General features: G+C 45.8%; 1 protein-coding gene across 1 annotated transcript in view; it reads left to right on the forward strand.

Moving 5' to 3' along the window:
• Positions 1-360: 360 nt before the first annotated feature.
• Positions 361-17,729, forward strand: part of GPD1L (glycerol-3-phosphate dehydrogenase 1 like) — a 51,587-nt gene continuing 34,218 nt past the window's right edge. The window contains exon 1 of the mRNA XM_069473351.1: positions 361-516. Coding sequence (XP_069329452.1) covers positions 470-516 — 47 coding nt within the window. The 5' untranslated portion in view covers positions 361-469. The remainder of the gene's footprint in view (positions 517-17,729) is intronic.

Genomic DNA, 17,729 nt, shown 5'->3' on the forward strand with positions numbered 1-17,729 from the left:
CAGCTTTTCCCACGCAGGGAAAAGGGAGCGTGTAGGGGGCACCACCGCGAGCCGGGCCAGGCTGCTCCGCCAGCGAAGGTGAAGTGCAGCCTGCGGCTCGGGGAGCGCGAGTCGCCGAGCAATGACCCCGGCCTGCACGTGGCGGGCCGGAGCTGCAGTCCGAGGGCGTCGCACCACAAGGGGTGGGGACTACACGTCCCGACATGCCTCGAGCAGGGGTGGGGCGGAGCCGGAGCGAGCGGGGAGGCCAGCCAGGGCCGGGCGTGCGCAGTGGTTCTTGGGAGTGGCGGAGCGGGTAGTCCCTGGCTGTCATCTGTGGCCTGGGGCGCCCGGGCGGGGGTGGCCCCGGCCATTGGCGGAGAGGCGAGAGGGGCGGGGCCGCCGCCCGCAGCTGCGGGCAAAACTGAGCAGGCGGAGGTAGGCGGCCAGCCCGGGAGGCACGGCCCAGGCTACTGCATTCGGCCTGGCCATGGCAGCGGCGCCCCTGAAAGTGTGCATCGTGGGCTCGGGCAACTGGTGAGCGGCGACGGGTCCTCGGCGCGGGCTCCGCCTCCAGGAAGCCCCTCTCCCAGGGGGTGGGGGACGAGGGCCGCGCGTCCCGGCAGCGGCATGGGCACCGGGCACCACGCGCAAGGAGGCGGGGTGGGCGACCTTGCGGCCAGGCTGGGCACCGCGCGCCCGGCGAGGCTGCGCCGAGGCACTCGCCCGGGAGGCGCTGAGCTCACTTGCTTACGGGGGGCGGCGGGGACAGAGGGCACAGCGTGCCGGCCGGCACCTGTCTGCGTCCTAGTTACAGCGCGACGGGCGCACGGAGGCCACCTGCTCGCCACGCCCGGGTGTTTTGCACAACATCCTAAAGGCGTTCTCCACTCTTCCACGGCCGATCGCCCGGTCGAGGAATGAAAGGAGACTCGAACATTAATTCTTGCTCTAGTTCCGGTGTTGGGGAAACCGAGGCAGAGAGGGCTACAGAGCATTTGCTGCCCCGGTCATGGGCGCTGCCCTTCAAGGTGCCTGTCTTGTCCCCGCTTCTGATACGTCCAGTATTTTAGTAACGTTGTTATCAGGAAGAAAACTCAAGTTTCAACAGGCCGTTCCTCCAGGGGCATTGAGAATTCTCCTCTGGGAGATGTTTGCGAAGCTTTGCGTCTTCACTGGGCTTTATTTGACTTTAGCATTTACAAAGCACATTACAAATGTCAGGTCTTTTAATACCCCTTATCAAACTTAGTGGGATTCAGTGGTGTGTTTGGGTGAATTGCGGGGGGGGGGCCGGGGCGGGGCGCAGAGTGTAGCATCTGGTATTTCCAAGATTTTTTCCATTGCTGTGCACTCTCTTCCCCACATCTGGGGCACTGGTATAGAATAGTCAAGAATGATGTGCCCTTTCATTGCTTCCGTTTACCTGTGTTTCTGTGGCCTGACACGCATCACGGTTCAGGCTTCTAGGTGTGCTGCAGCAGTTGGTACTAGGTATTTGGTCTTAGTCTTACTCCTTTAGGACTTGGCCCAGAAAGTACTTGGAGGAAACCTTACCTGGTTCTCCACTTTTCCATGCCGGTAACACCAGCAGCTTTTTCCCGTGCTCTATCACTGCATTATATTATCTGATTATATCTTCATTCCTCCCTACCCAGCTCTTGAAAATAGCATCTAACCTACCCTAGTGCCTGGCATATGCCAAGTAAATACTAAATGAATGTCTGAAAACGAATTTTTAAAACTGTAATTATATTTGATTAGGTAATACATTAATGTGGTTTAAAAAAACAAAAAAGTACCAAAAACAGTGAAATTCACATCTCCCATCCACATTTGTCCCCTAGGTACCTCCTAGAGGAAAACCATTGTTATTCATTTCTTCTGTCTTTTCTGGAAGAATTCCATGCAGCTGCAAGTGAATGTTATGTATATTCCTCTCTCCCTTTGCCCTACAAATAGTAGGGTGTTACGTACTTTTCTGTAAGTTGGGTTCTTTGTTTTTTGACCAACAACAAAATGTTTTGCACGGTGTTTAATGGAGTTGGTACCTATCTGCTGCAGAGCTTCGTTTGGACTTCCAGCTTGGCTTTGCCAGTTTTGATCCCAAGGTCACTTGAGTGAGATGTCAGCTGCCCTGTTGGCCTTGCCACTGGAAAAGCACCCACTTAGCACGTGTTCTTTAAACATTAGTTTCCTTTTCTGTAAAAGTCCACAGATGACAGCCCTTTTCCAAGTTTGCAAGGTGCCATAGAAGTAGCACAGCTTTGCCACACTGAATTCGGGCCTGGAGCAAGAATAATGAAGTCAACCTCCTGCCCCTTCCACTGGGATTTGGCTGCTTGCCCACGGCATCTTCACTGCGATGTACTTGACTGTTTTCTTGGCCCACTCCAGCCCAGGGAAATAGAGTAGAACTTGGCCAGTGACACTGAAACAGAGCAATTGAGAAATGTGCCGATGGTTTGGGCTGGCTGCCTAGCTCCATTAATTATGGGATCAGACGGGAACAGTTGTTGGCTTCTCTGCCACTGCCGTGGATGCAGAGCCACTCCAGTCCTAGAGAGAGGATCACGACCTCCCCAGAGAGACTAAGGGATTTAGGAACTGAAAACAACATGGAAAGGCCCCAAAGGCGTATTCAGCTATGGTCAGTAGACAGAGTGTTGCCTGGTGTAGTTACTATAGTCTAAGCAGGGATTCAGACCTAGCAGGACATAATCCCTGCCCTTAAGCAGTGTACCTTTAGAGTGAGATAGACAAGGGCTTGGAAGATAAGATAAGATCAGCAGAAATACAAAGTGGAATGGAATATTTGTTATAAGATTAGGCTTTACGTTTTAAATAATGATCCTTAAAATGTGGTCCCAAGACTACTTGCATCAAAATTACCACTGAGGCTAGACTTGCTGAATCATGTTCCCTGAGGGTGAGACATTCTTCCCCAAGGGACTTTAGACTTTTGCTAATTTTAAAACAGATTACCAAGACCTGGACCTACCCTTCCAAATGTAATTCTCACCTCAGGAATGTAATGCTTATGTAATATTTACACTCGGGACTTGGAGGTAGCTCAGTGTGCTTGTGTAAATGAAGGTGTGGTCATCTATAAGCTCATAGCCAAGAGGTAGTTATAACTCACACTGAGTGCCAACCTCATGTCAACTGTCATCAGTTGCAATCCGGTTACCAGAATACTGAATCTAGCTGGCTTTCCTGGGAACTTCATCCAGGAAAGACCTCGGCAGAAAAGTAAACAGGTTGTATAACGTGTCCTTGTCCCGTCCTTTGGTGAAACTTCTTTCCTCTAGACAGGTCAGAGGCCAGAGGAGCCCTGCTGTGCTACCCACTGCTGGTGGTGCAGGGAGGGTCTTCATAACCTGCATGACTTTTCCTGGTCCTGTGACTTGTGACTCAGGAAAACAACAAAAGCTTTTCAGGTTCCTCCAAAGATGAAACAAAGGTTTTTGTTTGTTTGTTTGCCAGCACTTTGGGAAGATCACCCAGACGTAGAGCAAAATACAGCTCTAGAGCTAAAACCTCAGGGCTATATTTATAGCCAGACCTGTGGTAGGGAGCATATGTGCAGAAACATATCCCAAACCTCCTTTGGAGGTAGGGTGGAGCAGGGGTATGAGGAGGGGCTTGGGGAATCTGACTCCCTGGATTTCTGTCCGGGTCCCCCACTTGGCAGCTCTGAGGCCTTGGGCAAATTGCTTCTCTCTCAGAATCATTGCTTAAAATATTGGTACCTGCTGGCTAGGATTTTGGTTAGGATTAAATGAGATGATCCAGGGAAGGTGCATGGTGACTAGCACTGAATAAATGTCAGCTGCTCTTATTATTAGTTTCATCATCTTTTACCAGAGCTATCATTAAGTCACAAAATGAACTGGATTGGGGTTTGGCCCAGGGATGGAGGCAGAGGATGGGAGAAAAGATAAATGACAAGGAAGTGACTGATAGGCAGCTAAAGGAGTTTTCCTGGAAGTTGCTTATCTCTTGCACTTGTTTTCACATCATCCCACAGCCGGAGACTTCGAGACTGAAGGTCAGGGAGAGCTTTGGCCCACTTTGCACTGATGACTGAAGCTGGACGTGTGACTGTCTTTTTTGGGGTCTGCTGGAACCAGCTGGATGCAATGCTCTGGCTCTTTGTCCACCTTGAGCACCCTTTTATTTGTGCTTCTCAGTTTCCGTCGTGATTCTTGCAACTCAGAGAGCTCAGCAACAGTTTGAGGGACTGTAATTTAGCTCCTCTATGATCAGAAATAATCCCTTCCCGTTGCTAGGCAGCACTGACACACCTTTGCCTTGGAAACCGGAGGGAGAGGAGGGAGAGTTTAACGGTAGGATATAGCCTAGAGCTGAACTGGAAAGAGATTCAGAGTTCCTGCGTGGGCTGGGGTGAGAAAGTTTGTACAATTAAAAAAAAAAAAGTCATATTGAATCACCTGTTTCCTTCGCCTCCCACCCCTGCTCAGTATAAAAATCATGAGTACTATTCTAGGAATGAGTCCAGAGCTCTCAGTTTTTATATCTTGATCTTTTCATTTCTTCACCCTCACCTCTTTCTTCATTCTTCTCTTCCACTTCCTCCTCTCCCTGAAGAGGGAGAATTATTGTAACAGCTGCCACTCATTGATGCTTGTCTGTGTGTCAGGTACATGTGTTATTTCATTTAAACCTCAGAACAAGCGAGTGTGGTACTATTACTATTCCTATTTTAGGTGACATAACTGAGATTTAGAGAAAATTTGCTCAAGGTCAGCAGGAGTAAGGTGGAGTTGAAACCCAGATCCCCTACTCCAACACCATGTTTCTATAAAGTCTTACCATTTCCAGTGAGAAGTATACTTTTACATGAGGACAAATCTTATTGTCATAAAAATATTGAGTATCTACCCTCCCAATAAAAGTCTAATCTAATATTCTACTTCCAAGAAATAAAATTGAAATGAGGCCTTAAAAATCATCATGCGTTTCGTCTCAGAGATATGCAAAAAAAAAAAAATTAAAATTAAAATAAAAAAATAAAAGTTAAAAAAATCATCATGTTCAGTTTATTCCATAGCAGTCACCCCTTCTCCTGTAGACATGACAGATAATTATAGTTTACTATTTTTAAGGTAACTGGTCTTAAAATTAACGTAGCAGATTAATTGTTAGAAAAATCTTATTTTTAAGCTAAAAATCTGTCACCTCCAGCTTTTACCTGTTAATCTCAGAGTAACATCTGAGTGAGCCTACTCTTCTAAGACACATCCCTTTGGCAGAAAAGTCACATGTCCACTCAATATTCTCTGTGGCAGGCCAAGTAGCATCCCCAAGTCTCTTAATGGCTACAGGTGGGCAGTGGTTTCTGGGGTCCTTATCATCCAAGTCATCCTTCTTTTCCTTTCCTCCCTAACTCCCACCCCCACGCTTAGTAATGTCAAGAGCTAAGCTCAGCATGCCAGAAGTCTCCTGGGCTCCCTTAAGGTTACACTGGTGACACTTTGCTGTCTTTGTCTTGGGGCTCAGTGTCTTCTACACTCAGAAGCAGGGGACTGAATCAATTATCTGTTGCCTCCTAACAATCTACCCCCAAACTTAGTGGCTTCAGACAGCAGTCATGCATTAGCTTGTAATTCTGGGGGTTAACAGTTTGGGCTGGTAACCTGGGCAGGTCTTCTGCTGGTCTAGCCTGGGCTCACTCATATGGCTGGGGTCAGCTCGTGGGGGACTCTGTGTCCTAGATGGCCTCCTTCACATGTCTGGCTGTAGGCAGACTTCAGCCAGGGTGACAGGAGTGACCGGGCCACGCGTCTCTCATCCTTCAGCAGTCTAGCTTGGGCTTCTCCGTGTGGTGTCTGGGTTCCAACTAGAGCAGGAGAAGGCAAACCTTAATGCATGTAATGAGCACTTTCCAAGCTTTTGTGTGAATTAGGCCAGATGTTTTTCTAGTCCGTGAATTTAGGAGATTCATATTCTCCTAAATCAGTGACTTTAAACTTTTTGACTTGCAACTAACTGACATACAATTTATATCACGACCCAGGACACTTCACATCCAACCTGAAACAAATGTTTCACAGTAGGAAATGTTACTGTGAGTGATGAACTCTGATATTTTTTTCTCCTCTGTTTCATTTCTTTCTTTTTTTTTTTCTTCTTGTATTTAAGATCCTTCAGGCTGATGTTTCATTTCTTGTAGTACATGCATAACTCTCAGTGTGAGAAACACTGCCCTAGGTAGTAAAACAGCTTCTCAATGTCATCATTACAGCCAGCGTGCTTCCCAAGGGGCAGATGTGAGTCTAAGAAAACTATACCCTCATCATTTGGATGGTCTCTACCTATTTTTTCCAGTGCTGAAGAAAGGAAGTGGTTCACATAGGTTATAGGCAACAAAGAACCAAAGGACTAGAATTTGTGTTTCTCTAACCCTGGAGAAGAACTCTAACCTAATGGTCCTAACACTGACCATCTGGACAGAAATATCCCCAGGATGAAATGAGTAATTCATGTTGCTATTCCAGCTTGATGGAAATATCTTCAAGCATCTAAACCCCTTTTGTCTCAGATTAGATTTGAACTTTTATAACTTGAGTCTCTTAAGTGGATCCACCCAGTGATAGGAAGTGCCTTGCATAGACTGGACTCCTTGGTTCTCAGCTTTGTGGGGTGTCTGTTGAGATTCTACATATGCAAATACTTTGAAAACTGTAAAATTTTATATGTGTTAAAAATTATTATTGATAAATTTGCATTATCACATATAATTAGGTGACTTAGCATTCGCATTTGCCTGGGACAGTGTTTTATAATTTTCCCAGTCTAGTTGTTAATAGCATACCCTTTGATTCTCAAAAGGATCTTGTTTTAAACAACAAATCTATGGTAACCTGCTTATAAACTCTTGTGAATTTGGGTAACACGATTCTGATCCTCAGAACCAAGACCAGCAATGATGGCAAATAGATTTCATTTCAAGCGCTGACTCTAGTTGATTTGTGGCTACACAGAGTTCTGTGTTGAGAAGGATTCTGAGGAATAGAGTGGCTTTGGCAGAAAAGGGAGCTATAATCTATGATGGCAAGTTAGGGTAAGGAATGGGGTGGGGACTGGCAGCGTCTAGCTTGGACTAACTTACTACTACTAATATTTAATTTACTACTATTGAGACTAATTGCTTCTGCCAAAGTAGAGCCCATCCATGAGGCCCTGCCTGATACAGCCAGCTCATGCTCAGCTGTGGCCCACAGCTGCACAAATGTCAGATTCAGTAATAAGGACTAACATAAGCCAGGCATTCTAAGCACTTTATGTATTGTCTCAGTAATCCTCACATTATAAGGAATTGTATTGTCACCATCCTTATTTTACAGGTAAGGAGTCTGAGCTTACAGAAGTTAATGTACCGTGTTCCAGGTTATACATCTACTAGCTGAACTTCCCTGCACTCCTACCCACTTGAAATGTGGCTACTGGGACTAAATTTAAATGTTAATTAATTTAAATTTAAATACTATGTGTGGCTACCATGTTGGACACTGGAGCTCTATATACTTCTTTTCTCCTTGCTTTTTCATTTAACTGTGTCTTCAAGATCTTTCTGTGTCTGTACATAGAGAACCTCTTCAGTCTGTTTTATGTTGTATAGTATTTCTGGGTATGTATGTGTAGTCTTTCAGTTATCGTGTCAACAGAGAGCAAGTGCCGGCCGGGCGCGGTGGCTCACGCCTGTAATCCTAGCACTCTGGGAGGCCGAGGCGGGTGGATCGCTCGAGGTCAGGAGTTCAAGACCAGCCTGAGCAAGAGTGAGACCCCGTCTCTACTAAAAATAGAAAGAAATTATATGGACAACTAAAATATATATATACAAAAAATTAGCCGGGCATGGTGGCGCATGCCTGTAGCCCCAGCTAGTCGGGAGGCTGAGGCAGTAGGATCGCTTAAGCCCAGGAGTTTGAGGTTGCTGTGAGCTAGGCTGACGCCACGGCACTCACTCTAGCCCGGGCAACAGAGTGATACTCTGTCTCAAAAAAAAAAAAAAGAAAAAAAAAGAAAAAAAAAGAAAAAAAAAAAAAGAGAGCAAGTGCCAAGTGGCTATTAGAATTTGCACTGCATGGTTCACTCCCATTATTAATAGAGAGGCCTGTAAAATGTGTTTATCCCAAAAGCTTGAGTTGGGATGTAGAATATCTGTGTTTGAAGCATCAGGGACAGATTGATTCTCTGCCATCCTTGCTTAAGAGTGGTGGTCCTTAAAGGCAATTCGAGACCGTGGCTTAGACATCCTCTGGAACCCTGTAGGTTGCTCTCCTGAGCTGGCCAGGGGGGTGAGGAGGGAGCAGGTAAGTGTCTCCTCCTATCTGTACCTTTGATTCTGATATAAATTACTGACCCCATTCACTTGGGTGAGCATTTTTCCCATGGTGTTTGGGGTTGATAGTATGGCTGACCAGGTCGTGGATAGACGTTTTACAGCAGGCTGATAGAGGTGTGGCCCACCCAAAACTGCTCCTGCTTGGCTGCCCTGAAAAAACATAGAAATAAGTATTGTCTAAAATGAGGCTGAGGGAGTAACTGTGGATTTCAGTTAACTGCCAGAATTTCTAGTTTCTGGTTGGCTAACAGGCCTTAGGACTTGCTGAAATTTGTCTGCTTTGGATTTGAGGTCTGTTAAAATATCCAGAAAGATGAGAATTATTTATAATCAGAATGAAAACAGACTTAAGTAATACATATGTATTTTGGAAAATTTGCAAACTAGAGGAAAATATGAAGAATACAGTAGTATTTGTTTGAACTGATTTTTTTTTTTTTTTTTTTGAGACAGAGTCTCACTCTGTTGCCCAGGCTAGAGTGCCATGGCATAGCCTAGCTCACTGCAACCTCAAACTCCTGGGCGCAAGCAACCCTGCCTCAGCCTCCCGAGTAGCTGGGACTACAGGCATGTGCCACCATGCCAAGCTAATTTTTTCTATATATTTTTAGCTGTCCAGATCATTTCTTTCTATTTTTTTTAGTAGAGATGGGGTCTCACTCTTGCTCAGGCTGGTCTCGAACTCCTGAGCTCAAATGATCCCCCTGCCTGGGCCTCCCAGAGTGCTAGGATTACAGACGTGAGCCACCGTGCCCGGTCAGTAGCATTTGTTTGTAATCCTACCAACAAGAAAGTGATGTATTCATTCATCAAATGTTTGTTGAGCATCTGCTATACCCACACTTCTCCAATTTGACGTGCATATGAATCTTTGGGGATTGTGCTAAAGTGCAGATTTTGACTCAGCAGGTCTTGAGTGGGGTCTGAGGTTCAGCATTTCTGTTTGTTTGTTTGTTTGTTTGAGACAGAGTCTCACTCTGTTGCCCAGGCTAGGGATAGAGTGCCGTGGCATCAGCCTAGCTCACAGCAACCTCAGACTCCTGGGCTCAAGCAATCCTTCTGCCTCAGCCTCCCGAGTAGCTGGGACTACAGGCATGCACCACCATGCCCGGCTAAATTTTTGTATATATTTTTAGTTGTCCATATAATTTCTTTCTATTTTTAGTGGAGACGGGGTCTCGCTCTTGCTCAGGCTGTTCTCGAACTCCTGAGCTCAAAAGATCCACCGGCCTCGGCCTCCCAGAGTGTTTGGATTACAGATGTGAGCCACCCACCACGCCGGCCTTGAGGTTCCGCATTTCTAACAAGCCCCCAGGGAAGCTTTCGCTGCTGCCCATGAACTACGCTGTGAGGAGGACCTGACCACAGACCAGGCGCTGTGCTAGTTCTTGCAGTCCTTTTTCTGTATATTTGTTTTTTGTGATAAAATACATGTAAGATAAAATTTACCGTCTTAGCCATTTTTGTGTACAGTTCAGTAGTTAACTACATTCACATTGTTCAACCAATCTCCAGAATTCTTTTCATCTTGTATTAATAAAGCTGCAACTCTATATTCATTAAACAACAATTTTTCATTATAGTTCCCCCCAGTCCCCGGTAGCCACCCTTCTACTTTCTGTCTCTGTGAATTGAACTGCTCTAGATATTTCATTTAAGTCTGTGTCTGGCTTATTTCACTTAGCATAATGTCTTCAAGGTTCATCCATGTTGTAGCACCTGTCAGAATTTCCTTTTTAAGGCTGAATAACATCCCATTGTATGCATATACCACATTTTATTTATTTATTCGTTGATTGATGGACACTTGGGTTGCTTCCACCTTTTGACTATTGTGAATAGTGCTGCTGTGAACACGGGTGTACAAATATCTCTTTGAGACCCTGCTTTCAATTCTTTTTTTTTTTTTTTGAGACAGAGTGTCGCTTTGTTGCCCGGGCTAGAGTGAGTGCTGTGGCGTTAGCCTAGCTCACAGCAACCTCAAACTCCTGGGCTTAAGCAAGCCTACTGCCTCAGCCTCCCGAGTAGCTGGGACTACAGGCATGCGCCACCATGCCCGGCCAAGTTTTTCTATATATATTTTAGTTGGCCAGATAATTTCTTTCTATTTTTTTAGTAGAGATGGGGGTCTCGCTCTTGGCTCAGGCTGGTCTCGAACTCCTGACCTCGAGCAATCCACCCGCCTCGGCCTCCCAGAGTGTTAGGATTACAGGCGTGAGCCACCGCGCCCGGCCCTCAATTCTTTTGAGTATATACTCAAGAAGTGGAATTGCTGGATTCTATGGTAGTTCCATTTCTAATGTTTTGAGGAACTGCCACACAGTTTTCCACAGCAGCTGCAGTGTTTTTACAATCCCACCAACAGTGCACCAGGGTTCTGATTTCTCCACATCCTCATCAACACTTGTCATTTGCTGTGTTTTTGGTAGTAGCCACCCTAGTGGGTCTGAGGTGATATGTATTTGTTAATTGCAACTAACTGATCACATGGGATGTATGATTTTGTATCCTGCTTCCTTGTTAAATGTAACATTCTATCATAAGCATTTTCCGCTGCAGTTTGATTTTTGGTAAACAGAAAGCTTTTTTTTTTAATCTCTTCCCTCTCGTTTACATGAAGTTGTTCTCATTGATCTTTTTTCCTCTGTGGTTTCTTCCTTTGATTTTAAGCTTAGAAAGCTTCCCTATGTAGAGATCAAATAAACATTAACCAAGTCAAATCTATTTTTAAAATGCCTCATTTTTTACATTTGCATCTAATACTCTGGCATTTGATTGTACTTTAAAAGCCCTTTAACTGCAAAGAATTACACAGAACGGTAACAATGGTTCTCCCTGGGTGATGAGATTGTTCATAATTGTTTTTCTTTTTTCATGTATGAGTGAAAAAGTATATGTTATTTAAACCAAAACTGACCACTCTCTTGCCCTTGGATATAGCCCAGATTAAACGTTTTTAGAGAGGAAGAGGCGAGAAGGCTGTGGACAGAGTGAACACCAAGGGGTGAGCTGGGGGAGGTGGCGGTTGCTGAGTGTGGGATTAGGACCTTCAGCACGTTGGTGTCCATCCAGCTGGGACGCAGGGCCGTAGAGCAGAGCGGTGAAGACAGTGAAGACGCAGCCTATGGTGGGAATCTCTGTTCTTGCACCAATCACCTGTATGATCCACAGGCTTCAGTTTCTTCATGTAAAAATGGGAGTAGTAATTAGTACCTACCTCAGAGGGTTGTTGAAGCTTAAAACAGATAATGTGGGTTAAAGTATTTCAAACAGGGCCTGACACCTGGTAGTACTTAATCGATGCAGTTTCTGCCCAGCCCGCCCCTTGCCCGCCTCTTCCCCTGCCCATGAGATCCTCTTCTCTCCCTTCTGTTCTCTCCTCTCCCCTGCTCCCCTAACCTCCCAGTTCCTCTCCACTTTCCTCCTCCTCTGGTTCGCTTAACCTTTGCTATCCTTTCTTTTCCTTCCTCCCTGTAAGTGTTGGTTCTAGATGGAATCAGAGCCTTTTGTTTGTCACAGTAGGAGATAATCCTCATGCCCTGCGCTGTTGCTGTTACTGAGCTTTGCCTAGATGGCTTTGGTATGCCTGGAAGGCTTCCCAACCCTCTCCCCAGTGAGACCCACTCAAGCTTCAGAGTTCAGCCCTGGCCGCACTTCCTTCCAGCTTTCCCTGACATCATCACCAAATGTCATTGTGTCACCTGCTTGGCCACATTGGTCAATGTGGCACAGTGACATTTCTTAATCTCTTTGAAGACAGGGACTTGTCTGCTTTTATTCCCTCGTATCCCATGCACCCAGCATGGTCTCTGAACTTCATGGGTGCTTAACATGTATTTTCAAAAAATGATTCTATTCTACACGAGGGCAAATACAAACTATCAAAAAGTGTGGGTTTTGGAAATGGACAGATCTGGATTTGAACTGCTGACTCTAGACGGACAGCATGACTTAGGTAACTTCTTTATGCTCTTCGGGCCTCAATTTTGTCATCTGTAAAATGGGGATAATATGTACCTCTCTTGTGGGCTACTATAAAGATTAAATGAGATCTTATGTCAAGTACACATCCATGCAAGTCCCTTTTAAATTTCATTTGCATAGCATTGAAGGATTTGTGAATTAGTGTATGTTTTGATGCCTAAGACTTGTAAAAAGAAAATAAAATTTCAGGACCCTGTATATTTATTATGCCAATGGGGAAGTTAAGCCCTAGAGAATAAGTCATGTAGTATGTTTGCAGTTCTGCTTCTTAGATATAGCTTAACTCTTTTCTTCATTGTTCTTGTTCTGTAAATGACTAAGAGAGACCAGAGAGCAGACCTTTCTCCCTTCCAATCACTGATATTTGTTATAGATTAACTGCCTCCTTTATTGTCCTGTACCTAGCTCAGACAAGATGGCACCAGAGAACCCATGATAGTTACATTGTGGAATGGTAAATATATCTTTCCCAAAAGAAAAAGCACCTTAACTAATCAGATCATTATAACTATGCATTAAACCTTCCGTAGAAAGATATCGAAATTCTGTTAAAATTCTCTAAGCTTTGTCTATATACACAACCCTAAGCGTCTACACTTTGGAACACTGACTTCCATTCTTTAGACTCTGTGCTTCTGGGTGGCCCATCCTCAAACATTGTGCTTGGATAAACTCTCTTTAAACTAGATTCTGACCTTTTCGATTATTTTAGGTTGACAGACTATTAAGATACTTCATGATTTTGTGGGAGATATGATTGTATACATCCATGACTGGCCATCAGCAGACCTCAGCCCCCTAGTTCTGCCACCATCTGGTTTCTGAACTTTACTCCAGGGCCTCCCTTCCGCCTAGAAGGCTCACCTACCCCCTCCCAAGGTCAGGCCCACGTGGAGGCCATACCTGGTTGTGGGGTGCAAGGTCAGAGTGCCTCTATCTGCAAGATGAAGTTTGGATAGAATTAAGCAGATATCACGCAGGCAGCACCCTTATATGTGTTGTGGTTTTTTTTTTTTTTTTTTTTTTTTGACAGAGTCTCTCTCTGTTGCCCTGGCTAGAGTGCCATGGCATCAGCCTATCTCGCAGCAACCTCAAACTCCTAGGCTCAGGTGATCCTTCTGCCTCAGCCTCCCGAGTAGCTGGGATTACAGGCATGCGCCACCATGCCCGGCTAATTTTTAGTTGTCCGGCTAATTTCTTTCTATTTTTAGTAGTGACGGGGTCTCGCTCTTGCTCAGGCTGGTCTCGAACCCCTGAGCTCAAACGATCCACCCGCCTCGGCATCCCAGAGTGCTAGGATTGCAAGTGTGAGCCACCGTGCCCAGCCAGCACCCTTATGTTTTTGGCTCTGTCTACTTCACACCTGTAGTAGTATTTGCTTACCATACTTTCTTTTAAAAAAGTCTACTTTAAAAGAAAACTTTGTATCGCTACAGTAAATATCACAAGTTGAAGGCAACAACAACAAAACCCAGTAGAATGCAAACAAAACAGTGTTACAGAATTCTTGCCAGATACTACTATCTGCCAAGACTCAAAGGCTGAGGCATTTTCATACTTTGTGAAGAAGGGAAATTAGCACATGCTGGTGAGATGGTAACAACATACTGGCACTCAAATGAGACATTTTGCACTCTCTCAGGACTACGAGAGTTGAACAGAGTCATTGGTGCCGTGTGTGTGGGTAGTGTCAGCCATTTGGGGCACCCTGGCACCCATTCCTCACTTTGGGAAACGCTGGATTCGATCATAGACCTCGAAAGGACCTTGAAGGTTATCTGCCCCACCCATCATTTGTAGCTGGCTGAGCTGAGCCAGGTGTGGAAAGGGCTGTCACGCCCACCCTCGCAATAGGAAGATCTGTGCCTGACTGCTTGTGCAGTGTCACAGCAACCGGCTGCAACACAGAGAGCCCATGGAAAGCTCCACCCGTGTGGCCGTGGGACCCCAGCCACGACCGGTTCACACACAGACCACCTTTGTGGACTGTAGTCTGTACGTTTAAGCTCAGTTCTAATGTATCTATGCATGTTTTTGGACTGGCCCTCTGCTGGCCAGTCACATTTTTTTAGAACAGGGTATGTCACTTACAAGTAGATTCTGGTGCCTTCAGAACATTCGGATTCCTCCAGAACACTGCTGTTACTCTCTTTGATCCACAAGGAAAATGAAGCTGCTCCCTTCAATTAGTCAGAACAGGTAACACTTGTAACAAATGCATCCATTGCCATTTAAGTCCTGGTTTCAAAAAAAAAAAAAAAGATTATCGTGTAAGTTATTTAGAAAGAACAAGATGAAGCCGTAAGGCACTGGGATCTTTTTATTCCTTTTCTTTCTATGTTCATCCTCGAATTTAATACCACAGTCCTTACTTTAACCCTGACCACCTGCCTCCCTCCTCCCCTTTGCCAGTTCCTGAGTGGCAGATCCAACAGCTTGGCCCAGAATTTACTTGGAGTTACCTCTAGTTGCCTCAGATATGCTGTATTTGGTGCATCCATCAACTATGGCTCCAGAACAGCCCACCCTTCCCCAACTTAGCTACTTAAAATAACAAGCATTTGTTATTGCTTATGAGTCTTCAGATCAGCCGGGTGCTTCTTGGGTTGGCTGGGCTCACTCATGTGTTCGCAGTTAGCTGAGTATTGGGTGGGAAGCTCTGCTGTATCTGCTTTTCCCGTCCCTACTGACTTCAAGTGATCCTCCCACCTTGGCCTCCCAGAGTGCTAGGATTACAGCCCTGATTTAAGAAGCCCTTTTTGCTTTTTAGCAGGAGGAGAGTCTTTCTCAACAGCATCCCCACGTCTTCTCCCTGCACCCTGGCTGGGGTCTGTCCATCATGGTTCTTTCAACAGAAGGTTGAACGTAGGAGACTTCTCATGGGTCAGCATGGATTGCAGCTGGGTCCTCTGTGTTGAAGTTTGCCACAGTTTACCCTTCTAACCACACATCCATTTTCCTCCACCTCTTATGGCACACACAATTTCGAATGCCCTTTACCTTGTTCATCTCTCTGAGTGGGTAGTAAGCTTTTGAGCACAAAGAACACATTGCCTTTCCTCTGTTGTATCACCAGCATCTATCCCAATGCATTACACACAGTAGGTACTGGGTAGATATTTGATGAGTAAAATAAATGAGTGAATGGATGGATGAAGTTATTGATGAAACCAGGGAGGAGGCACAATGAGGTCTTTTTTTTTTTTTCTTTATTTGTTTGAGACAGAGTCTCACTCTGTTGCCTAGGCTAGAGTGCCGTGGCATCAGCCTAGCTCACAGCAACCTCAAACTCCTGGGCTCAAGCAATCCTCCTGCCTCAGCCTCCCGAGTAGCTGGGACTACAGGCATGCACCACCATGCCCGGCTAATTTTTTTATATATATATTTTTTAGCTGTCCATATAATTTCTTTCTATTTTTAGTAGAGAGGGGGAGGGTCTCAGCTCTTGCTCAGGCTGGTCCCAAACTCCTGAACTCAAATGATCCGCCCACCTCGACCTCCCAGAGTGCTAGGATTACAGGCATGAGCCACCGCGCCCGGCCCACAATGAGGTCTTGATGACCCACAGGAGTAAATAATAACTGGAGTTTCCTCTGCTTATTTTTGTCCTGTCACTTTAAGCCCCATTGAACTCCAAACAATGTACAGACATGGTCTGGTGGGCTTAGTTCTTAACAGTACCAATGTTCACTTAAATGTTCTTAACTCATTTCAGCAGATACTACAGGTTTGCATCTGGTTGCAAATGCTTGGCTTTCCCCAGGAAGTGGCTGTAAAGGGAGAGATCTGGGGAGGGGCTTCTTGGTTCTGATTTATTTTCCCACTTGATTTACTAGACTCAGATTCCTAGTGTCTTATAGCCCCCATCGGTTGATGCTTAGTCCCACAGAATCACACTTGTTCCCTCTGACCTTGTGTACGTTACTTGCTGCCAGGGGGACGTTACTTGCTGCCAGGGGGAAGTTACTTGATGCCAGGGGACGCTGTGAACCAGAGCCTTATCTCCCTATGAGTATGTGAGCAGCTGTTTCCAAGATTAGAATAAAGGTGAGGGTGATGGTGGGGAGATTCCTGGCCTCCTTTCTACAAAGTGTCAGGAGGAGAATTAGATTAATGGATATTTACCTAATAAGCTGTCCTCCTCGCATAGAATAAGAATTTCAAAGGTGCAGCCACACAGCCTTGATATTTACAGCTATTCTTTTGTGCAGGAGGAGGCGTCAACATTGTGGATCCTGGGGCAGAGCAGCCGGTCTCAGCCCTGGCTGTGCCTCTAGTCACTGGGGAGCCTGATCCCACGTAGAGGTGCCAGTTTCATTGGTCTGGGGTGTAGCCTGGGACTCAGGATTTTTAAATCTCCCAGGTAACTCCAGTGTGCAAAGTTGAGAACCACTGCTTTAGTTTATCCATTCTATCTCAGGAAAGGGAAAATAATTATAATCTGTGTTAGAATTATTTGCATTTTTGTGGTTATTAAAGCACATTATAGAAAGTGAATTATAGGTTAGAATAGCTGAGATTCGTCAGGGGGTGAAAATAAACATCTCAGATGTTCCTCTGCATCAGCGTGGCTGCCCTCCTTTCTGTTACCACCTCTCCTCCATCTCACCAAACTGTCTTGAGAATAATAATTGTGAGAAGAAACAACAAATGCCCTAACACTTGAATTGGCAACCACATTCTTTCCTTTGCTCCTTGCACCAGTAAAGTTGCCTAAGAAACAAGCTGTTCCTCGGTTCACAGTGGTGAGGGAGAAGCTGATGGGCTCAGCTGGGATCAGGCGCCCGCCCTGGCCCCGCCAGCAGATTCTGTAGGCTGGGCAGGTATGCCTGGGCCGGCCCACCTCTGCTGCAGACTCGCTGCGGCCCGCTGCGCTATCTGGAGGACTGTGTCAACAAGTCAGGGTGCATCCCCTCCCCTGTAGGAAAGCCTGTGGGAGACTGAGCCACTGCCAGAACATTCTCCTGGAATAGAGGTGCAGAAGAAAGGGAGCTTGGGGGCCAGAGGCTGGCTGCATGCCTGCTTGGAGGGGGGATGAAGGGTGCAGACAGCTCAGTGAGCTGGGCCCAGTGCTCTTATTTGCGCCTTTCCTGGAATCCACTTGGGTTCTTGTCTTTCTATTGTGATTCTGCCTCGAAGCCTGTTGCGGTTCATCAGAACATGGTTTATTTTACAGTAGCTACATTTTAATCTCCTTCGAAAACCCTCTGGTGTCATTTTCGTGCTTTTAGGTGGATTTCTCTTCTGCCTGTGACACTGTCTTCCGAGACAGATTGATTCTTGCTAGTTTCAAGGAGTGGTGCTTTTTGACATTGTACCAGGTTCTGGGGCTATCCTGATCACAAGGGGTGGTGTTCCCTGTGAAAACAATTAAGTTGCAAATGGCTTGGGGCTG

This window comes from Eulemur rufifrons, chromosome 7 (assembly GCF_041146395.1).
Source record: "Eulemur rufifrons isolate Redbay chromosome 7, OSU_ERuf_1, whole genome shotgun sequence".
In the NCBI taxonomy this organism is placed as follows: Eukaryota; Metazoa; Chordata; class Mammalia; order Primates; family Lemuridae; genus Eulemur; species Eulemur rufifrons.